This window comes from Neolamprologus multifasciatus, chromosome 11, assembly GCF_963576455.1.
Source record: "Neolamprologus multifasciatus chromosome 11, fNeoMul1.2, whole genome shotgun sequence".
In the NCBI taxonomy this organism is placed as follows: domain Eukaryota; kingdom Metazoa; phylum Chordata; class Actinopteri; order Cichliformes; family Cichlidae; genus Neolamprologus; species Neolamprologus multifasciatus.
Window position 1 is genome coordinate 26,788,974 of NC_140449.1, and position 27,686 is coordinate 26,816,659.

Sequence of the window (27,686 nt, forward strand, 5' to 3'; positions counted from 1 at the left end):
GCACTTTATACCCTCCACACCCTGCAAGAGAAAGGGAGAACGTGCAGAAAAGCAATTGCAAATGTAGCGCACTCACATTTGTTGTTGTATGTAGCATGGCACGACTCGAGCACCAAGACACTGACGGGTCGGTTTTGTGTGACTAACCTGTCACATTTTGCTGCACTTGACCGATGGCCAGCACACCTCTGCTGAGGAACTTGAACATTTCCACCATGTTATAATGAAGATTTTGGTTTATAAGGTTTTGTTTTGACCATCATCCAAGATTCAGTATAAAGGACAACAGAAAACTGGAGCTCAAAGACTTGGTTGTTTCCAGCATACGTTCTGCATTTTTCAACATGCAAATGCATGTATTGCATAGGTTTCCAACTGACTAGCGTGCTAACCACAAGTATACATAACATTAGATTGCGCTAGCAGGCAAAGAAAAAAAATATAGCTGCCTCATTTAAAAAGGGAGACATTACATATGAGTGGCCACATCCTGTTGCGTGCAGATGACACGAGTCTGTGTTGCAGGAAATGCTGTAGCTGTGCAGCTCCCTGTGCCAACCTCACAGCGGTTTGCACGCTGCCGCCACCATTTTAATTTCAGAAGAAACTGTGCCGAGAACATTTTTTTTTTTCTTTCAATAAATCAAAGTGCACATGTTAAAATATTCACAGCTTTATTAAGTCAATACGAAAATAAAGTGATACATTCATAAAAACAAAAGGGACTCGTGAGATTTGTTTGGATTAAAGTTCTGCACAACCATGCATTTCAGTAAAGTCTGCACTAAAATGAGTACATCCCAGAAGGAGGGTTCTTAGCCAGGGTGCTAACCGAGGTCATCGCACACACAGGACTTCACGAAGTATTGTTAAAACATTGAAATCACAACCAGAAAAAAAGTAGAGTTTAGTCCCTTTGCATATCCACTGTAACATGTACATGTTTCTTTAGTTCTGTGCAAATATTCACTTAAATCTCAGACACCTGGCAGATACAATTTTATAAACACAGATCAGCCACAACATTCAAACCACTGGCAGGTGAAAGGATTAACATCATTTCGATCATATGCTTACAGTGTTACGTTCTGACTTGGCTCCTAGTTTTAATAACATTGTTGAAGGCCAAGCGCACTACCTCATATTAATGGCATCCCCCCACAGCAGCAGACTCCCCCCAGCAGAGCGATACGCTCCGACGTGCCGCAAAAACTCTTGGGGACAACTTAACGAACACAAGGTGGAACGAGCATCAGTCACAGAATCCACGTCCAGCCACTGTGGTTTCAGCAACGTGAGGAGAACCTACCTACAAAACTTTAAGTGTTGTGGCCAATTGGTGTATAGACATCTGTGTATAGACATAGCCCTGTTCACAGGGCTATGCAAGGTTCTTTGGGTTAAAGGAAAGTTTTTTTTTCAAAAGCTACATTTTTAAACCCTTTATCCACATTCTGAGCCCGTCTTCCCTTCATTACCAGGTAAACTTCACTTGCGGTTAGCATTCCCTTAAAAAGGCATTACTGCTCATATCATTAAATTCCTTTTGAACAAGCTTGTTTCACAGTTTAGGTTTCTCTGCTTTTTATAGCTCAGAACAGTACTGACAGCATTCTGCAAGCATCTAACCTGGTAATAACTAATAGTCAGGTCCAATTAGCTGTCAAGGTTTTGATCACCCACCCAAACCAGTCTACAGAAAAGAGTCCAAACATGACCCAGAGTGACCCATCCCAATAAATCCTGAAAGTCCTGGCAACAGAAAGAGTAGAAAACACTCAGTGCCCGGTCAGAAAGTTTTGCACGTGGTAAGTGAGGGATCCCAGAAATTCAAAGTGTGATTATGACTGTGAGGTGAGAAAAGTTTGGTCCCCAGAAACACTGCTGTGTCTCGACTTCTACTTCCTCGCTCCACCGCCATCACTTTCATTGGTTCATCCATTATTTCGACGAATGGCACCGGCAGTCGAGCCTCTTCAGGGTGCAGGCTGGGCATTCACCTTCTCCGTCATCTGTTTGGCACTGTAGTAAGACAAACTCAGGCCCATGATGGCCAGCATCATGGCTATCTGGTTGACAGTACGGTCTTGTGGCTGCGCCTGCACCTGACCTGCTACTTGCCTCTGCAGAGAAGGGGAAAAGGGTCAGAGGTCAGAGAGCAGTGGACAAAAAACTTCATACTTCATACAAAAAAAAAAAAAAAAAAAGCCCAACATCTGCAACTTCAGTTCCACAGCTCTGTGCCATATGACCCAATGTTCAGAAACGGTGATTAAAAATTTACAAGACTAAGAGATTTTAGTCAAAGAGGAACAAGAAGTAAAAAGGAACTATACCAGGAATGAAAATACTAGGAAGTGATGCCTACACTGGATGGTGTGTACTGTAAACAGCTTCTGAATGTACAGCCACCTCCAGGATCATTTGAATTCCTATAGGGCTTCGGAAATTTAAAAATCCTTCACTCATTAAAAAGAATATATGTGGCAAGATGTGGCCTCCAGTAAGAGGACAAAGCCCACAAATAGCATTTGTTTTCAGAGCTAGCTGTAACTTTTTAGAAGTTCATAGTTTTGTTTTGTTTTTTATCCTTAGATATTGCAGCCAACAAGGGAGCATAACCAGCAAATACTTTCAGAGCTTCCACACTTGATTTTTCACTTCACTGTTCGTCTTCAACAGTAGTCAATATGTGGTTGAAGTAGATTTCTCAAAAATACTGTTATGAACCACAGTGTAAAACACAAATACCTAATAACAAGCTTAGGTGGCCGTTTCATCACTTTGTGAAAGAACCAGTTATCTTTAAAAATAAAATCTAACATCCAACTGCTAGATAGCCCATAATAGTTTGATTTAGAATTACGTTACGTAATGGCGCAAAATAAAGCAAATGTACACAAATGAAGAACCAAAAAAATGCCGTCTGTGCTGTCGTACGCCCTTTAGCTGCCCTTCTCTAGTACAGCTCCTTTAACAAAGCAAGTTTTCTGTCAGACTAGTCAAACCTAATACAAAACCCTGACACATTTATCATTTCTGGTATAGAAACAAGGCTTTGTTTCCAAATTAGCGCACATAAGCAAACACAAAATGTCCACAGCTAACGAGACGTACAAAGTGACACAAGTGACGCGTGGATTATGCCGACAGCGGGTGGAACAAAAGAAGCCGAGAGTATATGGTATCACAATGATTAGTGTCACCCCTAATTACGTTTGTGTTGAAAGCAGATTGTGGGTCACTGAGCCCCTCGTCTAAAGCGAATGTAAATGCTTATGTAAGCATGAAATAAAGACGATATGAATACTGGGTGACCAAAGGGGGGATAAAGGTGAAGTCCAATCAAGCTTGCACAAGAGGTTTTTTGAAAGGATTTAAAAAGCCACATTACTCCTGCAGATGGCTCAGTGGATGGAGATCAGTGTAAAGTATCTATCAATAATATGTTCATTAATAAAGTGACTGAACATGAAGTTCATACCTGGAGGAGACGGAAGTATCCAGGTGTCAGCCTGCCCAGTCTGATGATCATGTCTGCTAACTGGGTGTGAGGTGGGTTAAAGCTGATGCAAGAGCTGGGCTGGTTCAAGACCTACGGAGAAGTAAATTTGAAATATTAATACATAAAAAAACAACAAGATCAGGATTTCCATTTGTGTTTTGAGAGTCTGGGATTAATCGACTTTTAGAAAAGCACGAGATAACCAAAGATCTGAATTTCAAAATGAGATGTAGCTGCCAAAAGATGGAGAGTAAAAGATTGGCTTGCAAAAAAAGCTAAAGCATCTGATCCATGCGTGAGGAAGGTACATCCCCTGCCTGAAGCCACGGTACAAAAAACGCTCATGTGTACAGAGAAGCACTTTCTTTGTGCTTAAATCCATCGTTTCACATCTGGAATCCTTTTTGATTTGCCCTTCTTGGCACAGATTTTTTTCATATTTTGCTTTCTACCAGGAATGCCCCTCAGCACCACCTCTTTATTAAATTATGATGTTTGGACCAGAGCAACAGAGCCTCTATTCAAGCTGCATCAGAAACAGACGCAACAAAGAGAAAGACAGTGTCGTTCATTCACGTATGGACAATCCCATATGTGACAGATGCGAGGGCTGGTTTAAAACAAACTGGATACTAATAGTCGAACAAAGACATTTAAAAAGATAAATAATTTTTTTAAAAAACAAACAAAAAAAAAAACGTAGCTTGAGGAATAAAAATAAAATACACCAGAAAGGGAAAAGACTCTACAAAGTGGAGTAAGGTGTAAGGATATGAGATGGTTAGACATTAGGTCATCTTAAAAAAAAAATCCCACCTCAGCATAATGATGCACAAAAAGGTTTGACTTACAAGAAGCAAACCAACAAGTGTTTGCTTCATAAAGAAACAGCAAAGTGACTTTTCTCTGAGAGGCATCTGCGCTGCAGGCTGTGGGAATTTTAAGGAAAGGGATTGTGGAGAAGGCAAGACATTCAGTATGTGAAGGATTAATGCGCCAACCTGGTTGGAGTTACATCCCTTAGGAAAAGAAAAAAGGAAAATATAATCCAAGCTTTAAGAGTTGGTCCTTGTGTCTTATAAAAAACGCTTTGGGGGGGAGTTCTCACCTTTCCAAAAAACAACGTCGAGAATCTCACTCCAACTGGCCAGCGGGACCTTCTACTTCTCAGCTTAAAAACCCATAACAGATGCCAAACCGTGATGAACTTGAACTATAGAGAGCTTCTGCACTGCGCTCCGCCTTTTTATACAGCCCCTGCCCAACCAGATCTTCAGGCTCGCCTACGAGCACACGCCCCCTTTCCAACACAGACTCACCGCTGTCACACCGCATTACTCTCAGTGGGTTGCTTTCCCCCAAAAAAACCCTCACACACCCCTTCCACAGTCTTTCCAAAACAAGAACTGCCGGACAGGATTAGCTCACTTAGTCAACAAAATGTAAAGAGAATAGTAGCAAATCGAAAGACAGCAAAACAGCTCCATCTCAGAGGTCACATGTCAAAGTTTAGTTTGTTACATAACCAGCTTGCTGTGGATATTTAATCTCCAATTAGGGCAAATATTAAATGTCATAGACCTCCGGAAGGCCCATCAAGAAGCTCCTAGAAGTGCAGGTTGGAAACTTGGGACATAATTTCCTCTTATTAACATTTGTTAATTTAAGTGTGTTTTAATTTCCTGCTGTGACTGTTTGCGTTACATAATTTTCTCATTTCACCAAGAACACAGTTGTAGCCTCTGACATGAGAGTACATGACATTAATTTTAAGGGTTTAAATTTCCAGTATTAATTAACCTGTAGTTTAACACCTTTCTTAATGACTAATTTTAATCACTGCTGCAATTTCAATTGAGATTTCCAAACTGAACCGATGAGGATATTCTGCTGAATTTCCATTAATTCCCAGGAACTCAAATGTTTGCATCTTGTCACTCACAGACGCACACACCCTCATATACATGTATTGCTTGTACGTGGGAAAGAATCTTAAGACACAAGGAGCTTCCGAGCGTAGATAAGCAGCTGAGTCAGAGTTTAGGAGGGGTTTGCTACATGCACTTCATCTGTGAAGTATTCATGTTTGTTTGAAGTCTTAATGGTTAATAGGGTGTTTCCCGGTTTTATGTCACTTCTGACCACGTTTCAAAAATACCAAACAGAATCAGGTAGTGACTTTGAGGCATGTTGACACGAGAGTATTTAGTGCATTCATGGACATCCTATCTTGATGTGTTCCCTATTGGCCTCAGTCTAATTAGAAGACCCAAAAAATGCAATACAACGCACAAAAGAAATCTCCTCTTTCAAAAAGTAAAAGCTGGGGGGAAAAAACGTGAAGAGGTTGACTCCATCTTTTCATGCTTCCCACAAATATCGGTACTAAAACCTGAACGGTGTCAGTCTGGATTAGTGTCACACATTCACCAGGACCAGCAAACATTTTCTGGGTACACTGTGTACTTTATTCTAAATAGCCAATGAAATCCCATAGACTCTCCTTTCTTCCCGTCTTGGTCCCGCCTCATGTCACAATTCACTGCCCACTGGAGCTCAATCCCCCCCAGCAGCAGGGGATCTACTGTGAGTGAGCGAAACATATGAAAGGGACGGAGGTAGATGTGTGGCAGAACTGTCGACCAAGTCAAAATCTCCTGACATGCAATAGCAGCTCAGGACTGAATCCTCAACATGACTGTGATCAAGCAGTTGAACCACTCTATTGTCTGGTTATCCACTACATTCATCACTATGGCATGAGTATATTGAGTATATTGTTGACATGCCTGTGTGGATTTGCTGAACAAGATCCTGTGTGATGGAACAACCGGAAACATCTAAAAGAAACTTAAAGCTTTTACAAATGTTTAATTACAAAAAAAAAGGGACTTTTGGTTTTGAATACTTTGTGTGTTATTCACAAAAAATTAAAAAATCCTTTGTTTAAATCTAAAAGTGAATGTCCCTTTTAAAGAAACAGTGGATTTTCCAGCTCCTATGCTGTCCAGGTACAAAATGTACACAATGTACACATGCCAAGACTCCAGCAAGACCAGGACTCAACAAAAATGCCTCTGCTGGCCCTGCACACAAACTGACAGCATAAAAAACCCAGCATAAAAAAACCCACACTGTACAGTGAATTTAATTTAAATTAGCCCCCCCCCCCCCCCCCCCAAGTTTAGATTACAATTTCTTTTGTAACATTTTTATCCAAAATCTTCACCCTTATTCATGCTCATGAGTTTGTTAGATACAAAACTGTCCTTCTAGGCGTTTTAAATGTCACACTGCTCAGCAGGCGCTGCTTAATGAGCAAGTTTTTGTTTTCATAAGACGCTGACAACTTTTTTTGTTTTTCTTTTTTGGAAAAAAATAAAATAAAAATAATCAGCTGCAATAAGTTACTTTCTAACTTTAGACAATTTTAATTAGCCCACTATCTCAGGTAATAATCAGCTGTTTGCTATGGAGATGTTTCCAGTGTTCCATAAGCTCACTGGGCTTGTAATGACCTCTGCGAGACCAAAACTATCTTTATAAATGCATTTTAAAGCAAATATATATATTTTTTTTTTTTTCATTTTAAAGATCTTCGCTCCGTGTTTGTGAACACGTGGTGAAAAGTCAAAAACGCATCTGAATTAAGTTTGCGCGAATTAAAAGTGCCAAACAGCTTTACCGACACAGCGCGGCGATTTTTATGTCACAAAGTGATCGTCGTGGACGCTTATTCATCATCAGCACTCATGTCTTTACCTTTTTCCTCTTTTAAAAGTATGGACTGAAGATCGGCGTGCCCACCTGCAGCTGTGCGGGGGGTTGCGCAGTACGGGGAGAGTCAGCCTGCTTGTGTTTTTATAAATTGCGCACTGTGGGCACTTTAGTCTATAGGAAGCTGGGACGTTGTCGGTATGGAAGGGGGTGGGGCACTGTAAGACAGACATGCCTATGTGAACGTGAAATGCACAGACCCCCACGTTTAGGAGGAATGGGCTCGTCCGCTATACGTGCGCTAGTATTTAGCGCTGGAACATTTTGTCTTTGCGCTTTATGGATTTGTTTTATGTAACAGCAAAACAGACTGTAGGTACATGCCATGTGTAGCATACGCTTCGGGGTATTTTTAGGTTTGAACACTAAACAAACGGAAAGGTTGTAGTAATATATAGGCTGACTGGTATTAAATTTGTGAAGTAAAGCATAAAAATGTCTATATGCTTGACATCCCTCATATTTAAATAATTTTTGAAAGAACAAAAAAATCTGATTTTGTAGATTGTTTTAAGTGTTTGTTGTCCATACGACCATACCATATGACATTTGCAAAACGTTTATAAATCAGACTGACGTAAAGTTGTTTTGATTGTTTAATGACAATCATCTTCACTACATGCTGGTTTCATTGCATGTTTTTGTCAGATTAAAACATCTACTTCAACTTCAGCTTTTGTGATTAGTGTGAAATTCTATTTTTTGGCAGTCAGAATCTGAACAAGTTTGGATTAAAAGTTTCTTTTTACTCACACATTGATATCAGGTCAAACACTTAAAAAGATCTCTAAACTGGGTACTTTTTGCCATGTAGGTGGACTGAAAATGTAGGTGCTTTTGTTGACATTATGGGTGAAAAATGACCTAAAACACCACAAATGAGGGCATTTAGGAGAGTCATCATATCTAATTTTGATGACCTTATATCTTGTCAAATGAAATATGCATAACCCTCAGAAGAATGTTGGAAACATTTTAGAGATAAGTTATCTTGATTTGTCTTCATCTGGTACTCAGTGTTTCTCAAACTATAGAGCAGGCCCTACAGAGCCGCTGTAGGTTTAATATGGAGTGATATGAAGTCAAATGAATATTACTTTTGAAGAAACTTTTACCAAAAAAGGTGGAGGGGTGCTGATGTTGCTGTGCAGACAGATTCTACAACCTATTTATTCTTTTTTTATTCTTTTTCTTTTTTGCATTAATGATGGATAGAAATTTGGGGGTTTGGGGACTGAATGCTTTTCCATGTTTGAAGTGGGACATACAGGAAAACCCTTGAAAACCACTGAGGTAGAGAAGGAAAATAAGTCTGATGAGATAATTAGTTCAGAACTAAATCAGCTTTAACATGAAAGCCTGTCTTTTACTGACTGTAGTTAATCACTGAGTCATTTTGGTTAACACAGTCGGATTTTTTTTATGTTACATTATTTTACAATAATGTTATTATTTCACATTATTGGACATAATTCAACTGTAACTTTATTTCTGTTATGTTAGTGTTTGCAGTGTAGGAGGTGATAAGGTTAAGAAGGATTCAGTTGCATTTGGATTTGAACCAGTGATTTGAATAAATGACCTCCTGTGCGAGGTGGCTGGGGTCACGAGCGTTCCTTACCTGGGAGAGAAAGCATACGTCGAGTTAACATGTAATTTAAATCAGTAAGCTATTAATTTACTTCAGCTGCAGGAAAACTTCATTCTCCATCTTTTTGTGTCATATGTGCTCTGGAGCAGAAAAATTGTGGGCTTATCTCATTAAATTTGATTTATAACTTTAAAATGCTGCGGCATGGTTAAATATACCTGTGGTTTCCATTGTGTTATTAATCATCTTCAGTTGCAGTTTAATAAGTGTCGCCCTCTTGTCTAAGAGGGCGACACTTAGACAAGAGTGTCACCCTTTTTGCATTTTGGCCAAAAAGTTCCATTTTGGTCTCATCTAACCAGAGCACCTTCTTCCACATGTTTGCTGTGTCCCCCACATGGCTTGTGGCAAACTGCAAATGGGACTTCTTATGGTTAATCTTAGGTGATTTGTTGCAGCCCACCCTGCTGTCTGTGCTTCCCACTGACATAGTTTTCAAGGCATCGTCCAGGAGTGACATAACATTTAAGTGATGTGACATATGTGGTTACCTAACAGTGTATGGAGGCCATTATATATATGACCACATATGATCCCAACAAGCAGAATGGAGGGTTTTTTCTTGCATTAACACATTCATTGTATTTTATCTGCTGAAAACAATTTTGTATATTTGGTTATAAACAAGCAAACTACCAAAGGAGACGTAATTAAGAGATAACTTTTTGAGGATAAAACTTCTGACTTTTTTTATTATCTCTTCTTAGGGGACTAAAAAGCTCAGAAAATTAAAACATTAGATCATTTCACCTCCCAGATAATCGGCAAGTAGATCAGCTGATATAACTAAGCAGCCAATTATGGATCCCATGGCGGAGTTGTTTTTTGAGCTGCTGTTTCTGTGGTCGCTAATGGACTTCTTATTGTTGGCCCGGCTTCCTGCAGATCCATGTGGTTTACAGTGCACGCTGTCTTTTTGTGGTATCTAACCTACAGTGGCTTGCAAAAGTATTCTGAACTTTTCCACATTTTGTCACATTACAGCCACAAACATGAATCAATTTTATTGGAATTCCTCGTGAAAGACCAATACAAAGTGGTGTACACGTGAGAAGTGGAACAAAAATCATACATGATTCCAAACATTTTTTATAAATAAATAACTGAAAAGTGGGGTGTGCGTAATTATTCAGCCCCCTGAGTCAATAATAATAATAATAATAATAATCAGATTAGATGGACAGCGTTTGTGAACAGCAGTTTTCAGATCTTGCCACAGATTCTCGATTGGATTTAGATCTGGACTTTGACTGGGCCATGCTAACATATGGATATGTTTTGTTTTAAACCGTTCAATTGTTGCCCTGGCTTTAGGGTCGTTGTCCTGCTGGAAGGTGAACCTCCGCCCCAGTCTCATGATGCTGCCACCACCATATTTGACAGTGGGGATGGTGTGTTCACAGTGATGTGCAGTGTTAGTTTTCCGCCACACATAGCCTTTTGCATTTTGGCCAAAAAGTTCCATTTTGGTCTCATCTGACCAGAGCACCTTCTTCCACATGGTTGCTGTGTCCCCCACATGGCTTGTGGCAAACTGCAAACGGGACTTCTTATGGTTTTCTGTTAACAATGGCTTTCTTCTTGCCACTTTGTGCAGTGCACGACTATTAGTTGTCCTATGGACAGATTCCCCCACCTGAGCTGTAGATCTCTGCAGCTCGTCCAGAGTCACCATGGGCCTCTTGGCTGCATTTCCGATCAGCGCTCTCCTTGTTCGGCCTGTGAGTTTAGGTGGACAGCCTTGTCTTGGTAGGTTTACAGTTGTGCCATACTCCTTCCATTTCTGAATGATGGCTTGAACAGTGCTCTGTGGGATGTTCAAGGCTTGGGAAATCTGTTTGTAGCCTAAGCCTGCTTTAAATTTCTCAATAACATTATCCCTGACCTGTCTGGTGTGTTCTTTGGACTTCATGGTGTTGTTGCTCCCAATACTCTCTCAGACAACCTCTGAGGCCATCACAGAGCAGCTGTATTTGTACTGACATTAGATTACACACAGGTGCTCTCTATTTAGTCATTAGCACTCATCAGGCAATGTCTAGGGGCAACTGACTGCACTCAGACCAAAGGGGGCTGAATAATTACGCACACCCCACTTTGCAGTTATTTATTTGTAAAAAATGTTTGGAATCATGTATGATTTTCGTTCCACTTCTCACGTGTGCACCACTTTGTATTGGTCTTTCACGTGGAATTCCAATTCCAATGAAATTGATTCATGTTTGTGGCTGAAATGTGACAAAATGTGGGAAAGTTCAAGGGGGCCAAATACTTTTGCAAGCCACTGTAACACAGCATATCTCTTTAGAGAAGATGACGAAAATAATAATAATAAATTGATGCATGGCATAAACATTAATACACCGCATAGGATGTAGATGAGCAACCTTCCATTTCCATGAAAACATCTGTCTCTCAGATCAAAAGCCAGTATTTTGTGCAGATTTGTATTCAACAATGATACTGAGCATTACTCTAAAAAGTGTGGTAATCCTGTTACACATATTTTTGGAATAATTTAAACAAATAAAATCAACTGTACTTTTGCCTTGCTCTATATTGCTTGTTAAGAATGAAAGAAAGAAAAAGAAAGAAAGATTAAACCTGCACCATATCTGAATATTATTATCATTGGCTGCTTTATCTGTATAGAAGCACTGATACACTAGCCTAAAAAAAGGGATGACATCCTCAGAGATACGTCAGCACCCTCAATAATGCGTCATGTTTGACCGAGTTTCAGGAGCTGTATAGGCCAAAGGAGAGGGAGACCCCCGCAGGAACAACGATATGCACCTCATCTCTCTGTGGTGATGTGGCACTGACTCCTGCTGGTGCTATAGAGCAAAGACAGTGATGAGGATATCCAGAGGTGTAAACCCCTGAAACATCAACATCCAGTAGTTATGTTTAGTTATGTAAAATATTCCAATTGAAGTGAAAACTAAAACTCACTCCAATACAAAATGTGGAAGAGCAAAGAACAAGCTAAAAGCATACAAAATTAAAAGGTACCTTTAAGTTTAAAGGTAAATGCAATAATTTCATAAATGAATCTGTGACTATACACTGATTATTTCTGTTTACTGGACTTATGTGGCAAATTTTGTATTCTTTAAGTTCATGTAGTTTTTAGGAGACAGTAATATACACTGTTGTGTTTAAGGTGGTGATCAAATGTGGCATTTGTTCATTTAGTGTATAGCTTTAAGGCCCATGTGTTGTAGGCTTTTGTGAGATAACTTCCACTTGAATAAAATATTTTTCTAGCGCTCTACATTAATGATTGCTCGAGTTACCGATAAACATTTTACACGTCACACTTTGCGTATTTTAATGGTTAATGCAATGAGATCACCTTAAGGTTTATTTTTTCTCTCATTATAGTGCTAACAAGTTTAAATATACCCAAAACGGGTACAAAAAAACACTAGTAGCTGCTTAAAATTTCATTTACATGACAACCTTAAATATTTAAAACCTTTAAGTGCCATTCCTTGGGTGATAATTTAGTAACAAGTTATATTAAATTACAAATTATACCAGTAACATTTCCACATAGAGAAGTGTGAAAATTAACTAGCCTGTTGAAAATAGAAAGCCAAGCCTAACAGCAATACCTGAGCAGCCACAAGTAGGGACGAGACCCCATGGATGTAAACTAAAATGGATGTCCTGCCAAAATGGTGGAGCCTGCAGTTTGTTTATGATGAAACCTTTTCAAGGTCGCTGCATCACCTTTTCAACGTGTCACAGCATTTCCATTTTTCTGTTCCTTCATCGAGGATTTCCATTTCAACAGTGACCCCAAAAAGGACATTTTGAAAATTTTTATTCAAGAACATTAAGATCAACCATTGGTGTCAGAAAAGCAGAAAACAGAAACATAACTTAACAGAAGTTTTTATCAGATGACTGGGTTCACATCAGCCATTTTTTTGGGACGCATCAAACTTAAACATTTTTTTTGACCTAATAACAATATTCTTTTTTTGTCTGTGGCATTTTACATCAACATACAATGTTTTTAAAACATTTGGAAAGCAATAATTTTATTAGTTCAACATTAAACTACAAGGAGATAAACGGCAAATTCATATTCTCCTGCAAAATTTTAAGCTTTAGCTGCCTTATGTTTACAATTAGATTCAAAATCCAACTTGTTGGAAAAGCTGTTACATCTGTTGTTTAGAAGTTTAAAACAAATCTGGATTAGACAAACTAAAAAATGCCACGACTACAGGATATGGACGGTATCCGTTTTTAAAATTGATATAAAATGGATATGAATGTGAAAACAAAATTTTGTTACATCAAGTGCAAGCCAAAAACAAAACTATAAATGACATTTGTAATATAAAACTTGGTAAAAAATACTTATTTAAAACTGTACAATCACCAAGTACACAGAGTGAGCACATCAACCACTATTCATTTGGCTTCAGTGGCTTCAGCCTTGGGCTCCTGCGGACAGAAAAACAAAAAACACGCCAACAGCAATGTCAACTGCATTGTTTTAGTCACATGACAACTTATTCTTGCACTCAGATTTAATTTTATTGATTATATTAAAAGGAGTCCTTGCAACACTTATCCATTATGAGAACAAATAAAACAATAACTGCCTCACAGGTTTCCAGAACTCATACACATCAATTTTTTAATATCTAGTTCTTTTTTTACTCATTTAATCTTCTTTTTTTTTTTTTTTTCAAATTTACCTTTGCACTAAACTCAATAACAATTAAAGCTTGCAAATAAGTTAAGATAACATTTTTAAAAAGGAGAAACGACCTGGAAAATATAAGAACATCTGTTTGATCTAACATTTATTAATTTGCAGTGTAACAGAAACAAACCTCAGCCTTGGTGCTCCCATTCTCAGCGGGTTTGGCTTTCTTTGTTTTGGGTGCCCTCTAGAAAATAAAATGATAATAACAAATTAATCACAGAAATGAATCAAGCAAACATGTGGCAAACATCTTACAGAGCTGTTCCCCCATAGTAAGCGTGCAAGATTTTGGTTCTATACCTTTGCAACAGCCTTTTTCTTAGCCTCCACTGCTGCAGGTTTCGGTTTCTACAAGACAAGAAAGAGGATATTTAAATCAGTTTGAGATAACAGAATATAGATCCGTGAAATCCTAGGTAATAAAAGCTTATTACAAGTTAATAAACTTCTTGATCATGGGCTACATCCTCATGTCACATCAGGTAAGAGTGTAAGAGAACCTTTAATATATTCTTAAAAAATGTAAAGTGTAAAATTTAATACACACATGATAGACTACTTCAATTTCAAGTGGTTGCTTCTTACAAAAAAATAGTGAACATTTAACAAAAACTACAGGATGCTGCACATTAAATATACTGAGTACATCTAAAAATGCTTAATTGTGTTTAAAAAGAACTTACTAATGCCAGCCGTGCAGAGGTTCTCTTAGGCTGTAGAGCCACAAAGAAGTGAAAGTTAAAACAAACAGTGTCTTATTTTGCATCAATATTAATAGCTTTGTTTATACATGACCTTTAAAGAGTATGCAGTTGCAAAAAGTAAGTTAAAACAAAAGCAAAAAAAGAGAGATATATAAAAATACATAAAAATGGGAGTAGAGTTTGAATAAATATATTAACTAAGTACAACACTCATCATCCTAAACAAGGGCACAAAATATATTGTATCAGTGGCAAAAAACATACAAACGATACATCAAAAACAAGCATTTACCCACAAATTCTAAATGCAACTGCTGCATCAACACAATATAAAAATATATTAATTTTAGACAAACCTCAGAGGAAGCAGGTGCCTGTAAGACAAGGAAGGGGAAAACATTACAAACTGAAAAGTAAAACTACATAATAATAATAAATACAGATTTAAATAGCACAAAACGTTTTTATTTTTATTTTCTGTGTGCACTATTTTACATTGTTTTAATATAAAAATGTTCACAGAAGATCTAATATGTATTACATTTTTTTAACACTGCTCTTGATTTTTCAAGTTCACAAAGAGCTTTCCCGCGCATATTTGAATTCAAATTTGGGCAGTCCTGTCACCATGACACCGCCTTGGCGCCCTGACAGCTTCCTTTGTTTTGTATCAGTGCGCGCCTACAGACAGCTGTTGGGAAACTGATAAGATTACTACTTTACTAATCTGTACCTACACGACAAATGGAGCTCAACGAATGCCTGGAGAGGTTTCAAGGAAGACAACAAAAAAAATCACGGATGAGACTGAGATTTTCATCGAAAAACACCCCAAACAATCCTGTTGTGATAATCTAATTTTAAATCGTTAAATATGCATTTTTTTAATAGTATGGCCACGCACTGCACCATAAATTAATGCATTCAAAATACGACAAAACGCACACAAATGTGCAAAAAAAATCTTTTTTGTATTTATACATTTTTTTTCTGCTGCGCACTTGCAAACTGCAATCTAATCGCGTTTGACGTTTTTAATAAATATTTACTACTGTTAACAAAGCCATTTCAAACGACGATGCAAGAACCAGGCTGGCACTTATTCAAAACCTGAGCGGAAAAAAATAATAATCGCCACCTCCCCTCCCCCAACTCCTTCCTCAAATTTGCAGCCTGCGTTCGAGCTTATTTTGATTGCTTGATAACGGCGCAGTTCATATTTATCTTCATTAATTCGGATCCCAAGTTATGCATTCAAGCATCGACGCGTAGGTTGAGAAAACGAATAAAGAAAAACAGTCACCGTCCATATCGAAAGTTTGTTACTGCGTTTACAACAGCAAGATTTGTGCCCTGCCTACTGCCAAAGAGAGGGGGGGAAAAAAGATGGTGTCAGAAATTTTGCACAACGCAATGTCAACGGCTGGACTAACCAGAGTTTGGCGCTGGGAGACAAAAAAATTAACAAAAATACACGCAACTGTACGCGTTTAACTCATAAGAATAATGTTAAACAATGAGCAAAAATTTCAACTTTTGTTTTCGACGAGTGGGAGGATGCTTGCGCTCCTCTCCACTGTCAGACCGCCATTGCTAAAACGCTTGTTAGGGATGATGACGTTCTTCTTAAGCACAAATATCAGGCGCAGTCTTGTGTTAACTTAATGCTACGAAAACGATTCCAGTGCACAGACTTAAATTGAATTTAAATTCATGTTTCTTTTTACCTTTGCTTTGCCCATGTTCTCAGCGGGAAACGAAGAAAAATGTCAGGAAAATACAGCTGCGAGAACGGCTTTTTTCGAAGCGATAACAGACGCCAACCAAGCGCTCACAGCGGAAAATGGCGAATGTATAATGCAAACGAATGTTCTTGTAGTTTATACACTGAAATATAAGAACGAAACCGGTTTGAACCAGTTTTGTGTTTCGAATCTCGCCATTGGATAGAAAGGCGTCACGTGGGTTGGAGGCGCCTCCCATTTGTTAAAAAGGCAGACGGCAACTTGAAGGAATACGGATTATAGTCGCGGGGTGGCGCTGTATGAACGACTGATTCGTTCTGCTGTAATCGAAAAAATAAATACGCAGATAATGGCGCGTCAAAGTCGTTGCACCTTTTCTCACCGTCTATCGGATAAACAGAACAATTTTTGCTCACAAAGTCCGCCAGAACCAAATTTTATGGTGCATCTAATATCCCCGCGTTGCAACTGACCAATCACGTTGTTTGATGTCATAGCTTTGAGGCAAAAGACGGTCGCGGGTGAAGATTACACTATGGTGCTTTCTGTCAGCTTGTGGTGGATGAATATATCTATTTGGCTTGAGCATGTAAGACTGTAATTTTAGCCCTGTGTAAAACCAAAAATCAACATTTAGTCATTATTATTATTACCTGAGGGATTGAGGGCCAAACCAAGCGTTGTTGGAAGAAATACTAATACAGACATATACAATTTGTAACTGGTAGATGTTTAGTGGATTTTAAGCTGACTATATATTAAAAAGCTAAAAGTAGGATACCTATTCAACACTAAAATACTGTTCACATGTCTGTGCATTAGTAGTAATATTCCAGAATATTCCAGTACTGTACACCTGATGAGTAGTATAAATTCATGCTTATACCTATGTATGTGTATATAAGCATATTTTTGTGGGGCAGTATGTTTATAGTATGGTGTTTCTAGTTCTACCAAAGTTTATCAATTCTTCTGTCAGTGTATAGATGATGCAAGTTAAATAAAATTGGTTCCTAGAAGTGTTTCCTCTGGAGGGACAAGACATTTTTTCTTCAATTTTTTCCCAAATAAACAAAACCCAACAAACATCCAGCTGGAAAAAAGTAAAAGTGGTTCTTTGCTTGTGTTATACCACCAACTGAGATGCAGAATAGCAATTACAAGCCATTATTTAAATATTTGCAATACATAGCGTATTAGTAGTTGATAAGCTTTAAGGCTCAATACTTCCAACAGGTAGCAGCAGAAATTATATTGGTACAGTTTTATGTGCTGAAAGTCATCTACTTGCAAAAATGACTCGTTAATCCAATAAAACACCGTCACCAGTTTTCCCCCTGAGAGTCCATATATATCAGCAGCATGGACCATACACATATTTTTTGCTGCACAAGTTAAGACAATAGATAACCATATTTTGGAAGCCAGATGGAGACAAAAGCTTAGACTTGTAGTATGTAAGTACAAAACAGAGAATTTCACATCATTTAATCATATCTGACATACAATAATCATTTTATTTTGTTCCAGAAAGCTGGTCAAAATATAGTTATGTAATCAAAATCACAGTCAACAAACAACACTTTATGCTTCAACACCAATTTAAAAGTTCTGTGGACGAATGTTTTGGAACCGAAACACAGGATCCGTGGCTTTCACTCACATAAAATGACCTTCCGTTCAACGGCATGCATTTAACTGACAGTTTATACGATGATTTAACTACATCTTGACCAGTCATTTTCACCTATTAGAGTTTTTAAATCTACAATCATAAATAGCAGGATTATTCTACAGCCCCATAGGGGTAAAACTGCCCTCTTATATGAATCAGCAACAAAATAAAACCACTCCCAGTTACTGCTTGCTCTTCCCTTTTCCACAGAAGCCCTTTTGGGAAGAGGATATAGGAGAGGCTTCGTCCCCGCATCAGAGGATTTGTTCTTCTATGTCTCCTTAGGCCAACAAGGATTCACTGCATAAGTCAGAAAAGAAAGAGTCTCTTTTGTGCTTCAGTGCTTCTAGGAAGTCTCGAACTCGTTCTTCCCGGCAGGCAGTGTAGTGTAGTAGCGCCTCTTGTCTTCTCTGGCTATCGCTGGGCTTTCCATTGCTGTGATGCTGCAAGAGCTCTGCTATACAAGCACGATCTGCTTCTAGCTGCTGCAGAGCCTGATGCTCTCGATGGAGGTCTCTAGCTTTCTGTAATACAAACACACCAAATTAGACATGCATTTAAATATATACATATTTACAGGAGTTACTTTAATCTTTCTCTGCCTGTTTAACAACAGTCTGTTTCACAAAGTAACACTGATCTACGTTAATTGCTAAGGTTAACATTTTCAAGTGATGAACCTGCAACTCACACAGCCAAAACATAAGCCCCTTTCAGATATGGGATGCATAACACAGCTGCTTATTGCTGCTTATGATTCTCCAAAACATCTAACCAAGTGCCAGCGTGTCACAATCTAGTATACTCATAGTGCTGGTCCAAAAGCTCTGATAAATGGGAGGGTTTCATCAGAAACATTGCAAACTTTGTGCCAAATCAAACATGGGGATCTTTCCATTGTAGTGATCCCTTTGGGGTGGTGGGAGCAGCTGGAAGTGCTGTTCCAAAGAACTCACAAAAATGCAGGGAAGACATGCAAGTCACAATCATGCACCGTATCCATGCCCCGTGTCTCACTTGCTTCCCTGTGTTTGCACTTATACTTGAACATATTTGCCAACAAGTCCATACACCTCTTTAAGCCACTGATACTGACACATTTATTCCTATTAAGTTAAATAAATATTTGCTCTCTCTTTATTCTTCTTTGTTGTGGCCTTTGAGTCAGTCATAACAGCGACCAGGGTGCAACATGGAGCTGACACAGTCAGCTGCCATCACATTAATGAAAAGCAGAGCATGGCCGACAGTGGGTGACAGGGGTCATAACTACAGTAGTACCCAAACAGCTAAGTCCAATTAGGTTCAAAACCAAAAGAGCGGTATGGTTCAGTTATATTAGACATCTGAAAGTACACTTTTGTGCTGCTTCTAAATAATATTATTCTAGTTATACAGGACCTTTAGTGAAATTTAGATCCTTCAGAGCAATGAAATAAAGGAGTCCAAAAATAACAAACATTATGACCCCAAAAACACACTGTATTCTTCGACTGCCTCACTCTACACAGCCCTTCCAACTCTGGGGACAAAAAGCTATGGAGTATTCAAACTAAACACGAAAAACTGACACATGCTGTTGAGGCTGCACTTCTTTTTTCTTATAGTGAGTTTCACTGATCTAGCCTACTTCGGATCAAAGTGGGCTGTATGTGGCCCACAATGTAAAATGAGTTTGACATCCCTGGTCTAAACAAATAAACTCCTTTCTCATGTTCGTTCCCTCTTTCTTACGTGCACACATGCTTTTGAAAAATCACTCTGGGAGAGCACATTTGTTTGTTTAACTGGGGCAGTTCTTGGAAGCTGTGACTCAGGGTTCTCTCACATTATGGATTCATCACTAAATGCAGATTTTCATGGAGACGGTGAGAGACATGGGAAAAGACTGAAATTCCATGAGTGAACCTGAACTAGTTACTTAACCTGAGTGATGACTCTTGTCAAATGCGCTCGGACACACCGCATGGCTCACACAGTGTGAGTAAACCCTAATTCTGTCTCAGTATTATCCTTACCTGGATGGATTTGTGATTTAATTGATACTGCAGAATGGCTTCACACAGGTTCCAGAATGAGTACTCTGGCCACAGAACGGACTGAAATACTAGGCAGGAGTGAGAGGTCTGCAGAAAGAGCACACACGAAAACCAATACAAGTTTACAGGGTATCTGAGGAAAAACTGGAAGAACAAAATAAAGCTTTTACAATTTGTGCTGTTACCCAGTCATTAGGTTAATACTGTCTTTCAGCGATTGCACCCCCAAACTGGAAGGGAGACTTGTCACAGGCTTTAAGGAATGTAGAAAGAAAATCTTACGTGCAAATAAATCACTAAAGATATATATAGAAAGACAAGTCAGAGGAGATACAAAGAATTCTCTCAGAGTCTGTTTCAGCTGTTCAAGACGATTTTTTTCTTGTAAAATCCAAGTACTTACCATCCCTGATGGTCACTTGATAAAAACACTGATGGTGAATTAAATATAAACTGTAACTGTACTCATACAATGAAACACTCATCACAGATTGGTTTCTTTTGGCTTTAGACAGTTTTGCTGGATTATTTTCACAAACAGACAGCTTTGAAGGTTAACATCAAGAACAGTGTTGGGACTAACGCGTTATTAAGTAACGCGTTACAGTAACTACGTTATTATTGTGGTAACGAGCACGGTAACTAGTTATTATGCCAAAATCAGGAACGCGTTAGTCGTTACTGGGATTTAGATAGGGTCGTTACTCGTTACTTCGTGTGGTGGCTATCGCGGAGCTTCCACCACAGATTCTGTAACATTGGCAAGTGGTGGAGGCCAGCAGGTGGATGAGGGAAAGGGGACGCAGAAGGAAAAGAGACCCGAGGCGGCCGCCGGTCCAAGTGTGAACTGAACTTCAGGTAAGAAGTTATGACCTGCAGGCTATCTGGGTCAGATATAAACCAAGTTTAGGTGGAGTTTATTTTCGTTGTGCTGACTTTTTCCAAACTGCGTACTAGCTAGCATGACGGAGTTTCTATACAGCTGGGTGGGTGCTATGAAGTTAATGATGTTGAACTTTATTTTGTTCATAAGTTATTAGAGTTGCCAACCGTCCCGTCTGGTATTCAGAGAAAATATTACGCGTTTCTTATTGAGGCGAAAAGGAACAGTTTGTTCCGGACTTCAGCTACAATGAAAAAGGCACAAAGCTGGAGTTATTCTGTCTTTACGTTGCACAGCTGCCTCTTCTTCTTTCATTCTCCCCCCTCCCTCTCCCGTTTCTACTTCAATCATGAAAACTGATCAATGATCAGCTGATCGGCTCTCTTGTTTGTTTATCGCCCACTTTGCGCCAGAAACAGGAAACCAGCCGATGTCACGCTAAACAACAGCAGCACGTTTAAGCTTGATCAGCTGTTGTTAGAATTGATTTAATATTAATTTCTAGTATCAGCTGATGTTTGCTGAAGCCACAGCTGCAAAAAAGCTGCTGGTCATGATATCGGTTTGGTTATCTGGTGAGAGGGAAACATGAAGATGAAACCAGGAGATGTCCTTACTGAATCATCAGAGCTGAGCAGGTGATGGAGAAACAGGTTTACTTTTTAGGTGACATAAATGAGTTGAAGGGAAGTTATGAACTGTTTCTGAGAGACAGATAACCCCAGGATCCTTTTTAGGTAGTTGACAGCTGGTAACTGTGCAGGTGCGGATCTAGCAAAGTTTTGCCAGGGGGGCAGGTAGGGCATTAACAGGGAGAGGTGGGCACAAAGAAATACTTTTCTTTCTTATTCTCATTTAAAATGTCTAGCTTTTAAAAAATAATTATCTCAATCTTACAACAAACGATTGATGCATATATACCATCAAAACAGTGTACTTCACTGTCACAACAGCGTTTGTTTTCATTCAAAAGCTTTATGATTTTTCCTATAATGGCGGGCCAGTCTCTAGTCAAAATGCCCGGGCCGATTTTTTGTCCCCGTCCAGCCCTGTATGCAGCTCATCTGCAGTCTGGTGTTACCTACATCTTCCTATTCAGAAGGCAGAATTTCCGAGTTACAGTACAGTAAGTTGAGTACAATCAAAGCATCACGACTGCAGTTTTTGTGTTGGATGTAAAAGGCACACATGACGCTGTGACGTAGGCTAGAATCATGGCAGCGGTCAATGACGGTCCAGGCGTGGGATTTCTCTCGTGGAAATATGCACATTATCTTTTCCTTTCTATTGGTAGGTGGCACAGTGCACTTGTGGCAAGTAAGCAAGCTAGAAGACTGGCAAAGTTATGGAAGCAACACATTAACAAGAGAATTCTGAGTAAAACCAAAGTTACTTTCCCTAGTAACTAGTTACTTTGAAAGTAACGAGTAACTTGAAGTAATTGAGTTACTTTTGATAGAACTAGTAATGTAACTAAGTTACTATTTTAAAGTAACTTACCCAACACTGATCAAGAATGACCAATACATCCTGCAAAACAAGTCCAACCACCAGTGTTACTCTCTTCTTAATTCACAAAAAAAACAAAACAAACATTACTCATCAAGCCCTTTCCTGCGATAAAAGGGGTTGGAATAAAACACACCTGTTGATTAAAAGGCCAGAAATTAAATAAAGTAGTATATCTCAATACTTGAGCAGTATTCAGATTGTCGTTTGGAGCCAGGAAAAACCCTGCTCCTAAATCATCATGATCCCTAAAGACTCAACCAAGCATAAATCGAAATCCTACTTTGCTGTTTTCATAGTTTCATAGAAAAACAGTCATCTTCAAGGGTAGATCAATTCAAGTTTATATATGCAGCACCAGCTGGCAACAACAGTCATTTCAATGGGCTTTATATTGCAACATTCTCAAATTAGGGACATCCTGACAGGAATTGTTCAAACAAACAATTCCTATGCAAATTATTGCAAACGACTAATTTGTAAGAACTCTTGAGCATTTGAAATAAAGGCCAGGTTGGCCTGTAAGTGGCTAAAACATTTGGATCAAGTGAATGCTTTACAGGTAGTAAGTAACTGCAGTCACCTTAGAGCCCTGTGGTATGGAGCCAAATAAATTGATCATATTTAAAAATTTAAAATGAATTATAACAACAACACCTTACTGAAGAGCTATGGGGAGATTGGATAGTTTATATGATGTAAGTGTTAGAGTTGCTTAGAGATCAATAGGAGAGAATCAGTCTAAATGAAGATGAGATTTGTGGGAAATGCGGTCCCAATCAAAAGTTTAAGACCATTTGAAAAATGGCAAATATCATATTTTGCATGGTTGGATCTTAACAAGGTTCCAAGTAGAGCTTCAACATACAACGAGAAGAAATGGGAGTGAAGACAAAACAAAACATTTTTTTAAGCATGCAACTAATTGAAAACAGCGCTTAAACTGAAACAGGCTGTTTTACAGCTGATCACAAGTTTAGGACCACACCTTCAAAAGAAAAAAGAAAAAAAAAACAAAAAACCCACACACACACACACACAACCAAAAAACATAAACTACCTCAAAACGGAAATCAAAGTTCCAAATATGAACTCAGTAATGAGTAGCTTCCCCGTTATTGTTGATTAATGCAAAAATTTGTTGCGGTATGTTTGATGCAAGTGTTTCCATCCAAAACATCTCTTGTCACGCCAGTAATGTTGGAAACCATCGGGACCATCTTCCACTTGACTTTTGTGTTTCATAACCCTCAGGATCATTTAAGAAATTCCAAATGACTGTCTTACTGCGTCCCACCTTAGCAGCGATGATGCACTGTGAGAGACCCTGCTTATGCAGTTCAACAACTTGACCACGTTCAAAAAGGGAAAGGTTTTTTTTGCCTTTGCCATCAGAACATGATGACAGTGTGACTACCTCACAGAAAATGATGATGAATCCACATTTTTGCACAGATTTGGCCTTTTAAAGGCATGTGGTCCTAAACTTTTGATCAACTGTAAAACAGCCTGTTTCATTTTAAGCGTTGTTTTCAATCATTTGCATGCTCAAAAAAATGTTGTGTCTCACTCCCATTTCTTCTTGTTGCATACTGAAGCTCTACTTGGAACCTTGTTAAGAACCAACCATGCAAAATATGATTTTTTTTTGCCATTTTTCAAGTGGTATTAAACTTTTGATTGGGACTGTGTATGGTGAACTTTATTAGCTGTTGATGACACCTATCTCACTCTCACCTGCCAAAGAAGGAAGTCGCTGAGGCGCACCTCTCCAGAGGTGCGGATGAGCAAATCAGGATTTGGCGAGTTATTGCTGTACAGACACTCACTTAGCAATGCCTCCGACACATCACTACACATCACAGAAACACAAACAGCTTGTTAACACAATGGCTCTCCAGGACACCTTTCTACAGAGTATTTAACAAAGGATGACAAGATAAACTCATTGCTGTTTCGTTTACCTTCCTTTGATTAGGCCTTGCTCTACTCCCCATGCCATTTCCCTGACTGCATTGGTGATTTCATATCTTGATGTGTAGGCAAAACACACATTGACAAAACACCTACAAAACAAGAATTTGTAGTGCTGTGGTCACTTCTAATGTACAGGATATCATGCACAGCGATGAATGAAAAACACAAGCTACTAAGCATACTTATTGTGATTCCTGGTTGTGAACACGGCTTTGGCAATAAGCTGTTGAAGGTCAAGTGGCAGCATATTCAAGTCGCCCAGCACTCGGATACAAACGCCATGTTTCTCTAGATTTTCACTGCAAAACAAAACCAAAAGACATTTATAGGAAAAGCATGAAGATGAACAGGATATACAGAAAGACTACTCAGGATCCTGAAACTTGTCTATCTGGATTTTCTACCCAGAAAAAACACAAAGGAGACTCCGGAGAATTTTGAGTACTCAGTGTGTACAGTGGACTTGAAACAGTCTGCTGTCCAGCACTGTGCAAAAGTGGTTTGTCATAAGGATGTCAATCGTACGAAAAATAATAACCTTGTATCATAAACAGCCAGCAGCCTCATAATCAAGTTTGTCCAAATTTTGATAGACATAATACAACATCCAATAGAAGGGGATTTTTTTACAGTGTTAAATTCTTTAGACAGGTTACTCAGATTAAAAAAAAAGGAGCAAAACATGGCATTTGAACAAGTGCGCTACTTGTACCACAGTCTTGTGTACAACAAATACAGACTAAAGGGCAACATTAAGCAATGGATTAGTCAACAAGCTCTTTGTTTTATTTCTCCAAAGTGAAGAAATAAGTCAGCTGTAAAATATTTCATACTTGTGTGGAAACAGAGAGAAATGGCTTGCAGACTAACAGACCTCCACTTTAGCTTGAAAAGGAATCTGCGGCAGTCATCAGCTGCTTAAAAAATAAATAGTACATGCGCCACAATGACCACAGAGTAAAATGAAAAGAGAATCCACGTTAGTTGACTAGTCTGAGCTTGACATATTGTACTACAGTGAAAAAGTAAGCACTATTGAAGAGACCAGTGGAAATAACAGACTCCCTATTTACCCTTGCTTCCTCTTGGCCATCCCAGCATTAGCACACTGTATCTGACTCAGTGTCTGATGCATTAGTACATGTTTCTGTGTCAACACTGTTGTTGTGTCTGTCTGAACCAAAAGTAACAAACAAACAAACAAATAACAACAGATTTCCATCCAAGCCCACCCTAAAGGTGAACTCCAAGGATCTCGTGCCTCTGCTGGAAACAGGTCGTCAAAACTGGTTTAAAATTGTTTTCTCATGTACAGACCCTCATTTACTTTAACTTCAGATTTATGCTTGAGCGCTGCAAGTCACTCTTTCTAAACCTTACTTTAAGGAAGCAATGAATCATATGATGTACAAACTGTGACCACAAGCAAAGTGGAAAACTCAGCTCGAAACTCACTGTTCCTCCAGCAGCCTTTCAAACTTCTGCCTGGCGAGCTCCATCAAACCATCCACCTCATCTTCGGTGCGCTTGAAGTTCTCAATGCTGAAGGCATACACCGTCACCTCTGGGATGTTCAGATGCTTGCACCAACGTAGTGTCTGGTGTGGAGAAGACAAAGCATTTTGACACACATCATCGATTTGTGTCCTGCCCATGTGACATGCATTTCCTGTAGCCGAAACCCCCAAACTCACCTCTGCCAGCTTGTTGAAGCCCTGCATGTGTCCTTCCTGCCGTTCCATGTTTTTCTTACGTGCAAAACGTCGATTACCATCCATGATGAAGGCCACATGTTTAGGCATGGGTCCTGCCTGGAAGACAACAGTCAAAAGAAATGCAGAAGAAAAAGCATTAAAGCAATCGAATCTATAAAAGACCAACACTGTCTAATTCTATGTAAATATCTGCTGATATCTTGTCACAAAAATGTCACGTACAACTTTTTTCTAAAAAAAAAAGTTTTAAATAAAATAGCAATTTCCAGATTAAAAAACAAAACAAAACTCATCACCATCAACTAATATGTTTGCATTTTGAACGATAACTAATAAGTCATTCCCTGTGGCCCCCTCAGGGGTTACAGATAATAGCACCAGCTCATGCCCCTAGATATTTAATGAAGAACTATTATTATTATTTGTAAGCTTTTCTTTATGGTATTTTTTGAATCTTAACCTTGTCAAACAAATAAATAAATAGTTTGATGTTTTCTAAATGGCACAGTTTGTCACTCCATTTTCCATCCAGATACTCTGAAATGACATACTTGATATTTTTGTCAAGGCACACATATTTGGTATACATATATGCATTCTTATAATTCTCAGATTCCCTTTCTTATATTTTGCACACCTCTGTTGCTTGTGAAGCTTACACACAAGAATTTCACTCGTATGCGCTGTACCAGTGTACCAGCACATGTGATGTGACAATAAAAGTGATTTGATTTGAGTCACAGAAAGGCAGAAGACCGACAAAAGCGAGGCTGGAAAAGACAGTCAACTTATAACGTACAGCTTACCTTTAGGATATTGGCAGAAATCTTTTCAAGCAGGGACAACTCGCCTTCTTTTATCCACGACATATCCGTGCTGCCGAAAGACAGAAAGATTTATTTATAAAAAGGTGTTTGGGGGGGGAATTCAAAGAGCACTCCTACCGCACACACTCCCTCTTCCAGAAGAAAAAAAAACTTCACCAAGTTTTATCTTTCACGAAAGGGAAGGCATCTGGTTCCCACATTAACGTCCCATTTTTAGAAGATATTGCATTACATTTGCAGCCACTTATGGATTTCACCGTTAACTGCAAGCCCGGCTCACGAGACCTGCAGGGAACTAAACCGCCGCGAGACTGGAAAAGGACTGGCGGGCGCCCTCGTTGCCCAGGAAACACATACAGTGCTTCATTCATTCAAACTACTGAAGCACGAGCTGTTCTACTCACAAACTGCGATCGTTTTATCACATTTCACATACCTTCCAACTCACAGCCTTAACGATGACGAACTCTTCCGTATTGGGGTGAAGTGACGTATGAGCGTGCTGACGACTTCCTGTCAGCAGTTAGTAGATTTTTGAATCATGCGGATGGACGCACGCTACGCTTCAATCAAAGGACTGACTGTGATTTCCTTAACTAAAGGGAAGTGGTCTTCTCAACGTTCACTGAAGTAAAAACACCACAATATGAACTAAGGGATGACAAGTAAATTAAAATCTATTATTTTTTAATATCTTTTTAATGTCTTTTTTAAAAAATATTAAATCGAACATTAAAAGCCAAAGACATCAATGGGGTTTGAGAGGGGGGGTGTAATATAATAATCCAATAATAAATAGAAAAAAATCCAACAAACACCTGACACTGGACCTGAGAGATGCACCTTGCCCTTCAGCTGATCCACCTACTGTTCACTGAGACCTCATCAGCAATCTTGTCAGTGGAAGGGTGGCTGTCAAGAAGCCATTCTTAACGAATGGAAACAGT

At 39.0% G+C, this 27,686-nt stretch overlaps 2 protein-coding genes and 1 long non-coding RNA gene across 5 annotated transcripts; 1 reads left to right on the forward strand and 2 right to left on the reverse strand.

Annotated features, from left to right (window-relative positions):
• Nucleotides 1–657: 657 nt before the first annotated feature.
• Nucleotides 658–16,111, reverse strand: LOC146508649 (uncharacterized). Its single transcript, XM_085178135.1, has 7 exons — nt 16,097–16,111; nt 14,726–14,743; nt 13,966–14,013; nt 13,793–13,849; nt 4,614–4,718; nt 3,485–3,595; nt 658–2,123 (listed from the first exon to the last, which is right to left on the reverse strand). The coding sequence occupies exons 1-7, from the start codon at nt 16,109–16,111 to the stop codon at nt 1,977–1,979; spliced, it is 501 nt and encodes a 166-aa protein (XP_085034261.1). The 3' UTR covers nt 658–1,976.
• Nucleotides 12,749–27,299, reverse strand: dhdds (dehydrodolichyl diphosphate synthase). 3 transcript variants are annotated; one of them, XM_085177750.1, is made up of 14 exons: nt 27,176–27,299; nt 26,719–26,788; nt 25,892–26,008; nt 25,653–25,795; nt 24,380–24,496; nt 24,185–24,286; nt 23,958–24,072; nt 19,808–19,915; nt 16,097–18,313; nt 14,726–14,743; nt 14,349–14,378; nt 13,966–14,013; nt 13,793–13,849; nt 12,749–13,397 (listed from the first exon to the last, which is right to left on the reverse strand). In XM_085177750.1, the coding sequence occupies exons 2-9, from the start codon at nt 26,779–26,781 to the stop codon at nt 18,071–18,073; spliced, it is 1,008 nt and encodes a 335-aa protein (XP_085033876.1). In that variant the 5' UTR covers nt 26,782–26,788; nt 27,176–27,299; the 3' UTR covers nt 12,749–13,397; nt 13,793–13,849; nt 13,966–14,013; nt 14,349–14,378; nt 14,726–14,743; nt 16,097–18,070. The 3 variants fall into 3 exon arrangements, with proteins under 3 accessions (XP_085033876.1, XP_085033877.1, XP_085033875.1); XM_085177751.1 differs by lacking the exon at nt 27,176–27,299 and adding an exon at nt 26,972–27,146; XM_085177749.1 differs by lacking the exon at nt 27,176–27,299 and adding an exon at nt 26,896–27,146.
• On the forward strand, nt 19,913–23,109 carry LOC146508651 (uncharacterized). The gene is made up of 2 exons (XR_014876894.1): nt 19,913–20,668; nt 20,790–23,109. It is a non-coding gene; the product is annotated as an uncharacterized LOC146508651 (long non-coding RNA).
• Nucleotides 27,300–27,686: the final 387 nt, after the last annotated feature.

What these genes read in the sequence shown, in the direction of transcription:
- LOC146508649 (XM_085178135.1), bottom strand. An exon ending in CGACGTTGTTTTTTGGAAAG is followed by an intron (nt 3,596 to 4,613) that starts GTGAGAACTCCC and finishes ACTTCTCCGTAG; the next exon opens with GTCTTGAACCAGCCCAGCTC. An exon ending in GATACTTCCGTCTCCTCCAG is followed by an intron (nt 2,124 to 3,484) that starts GTATGAACTTCA and finishes CCTTCTCTGCAG; the next exon opens with AGGCAAGTAGCAGGTCAGGT.
- dhdds (XM_085177749.1), bottom strand. Translation starts at nt 27,110, where the DNA reads ATGAATGAAGCACTGTATGTGTTTCCTGGGCAACGAGGGCGCCCGCCA. An exon ending in TTCGTGAAAGATAAAACTTG is followed by an intron (nt 26,789 to 26,895) that starts GTGAAGTTTTTT and finishes GTCTTTCGGCAG; the next exon opens with CACGGATATGTCGTGGATAA. An exon ending in TTTCTGCCAATATCCTAAAG is followed by an intron (nt 26,009 to 26,718) that starts GTAAGCTGTACG and finishes GTTGTCTTCCAG; the next exon opens with GCAGGACCCATGCCTAAACA.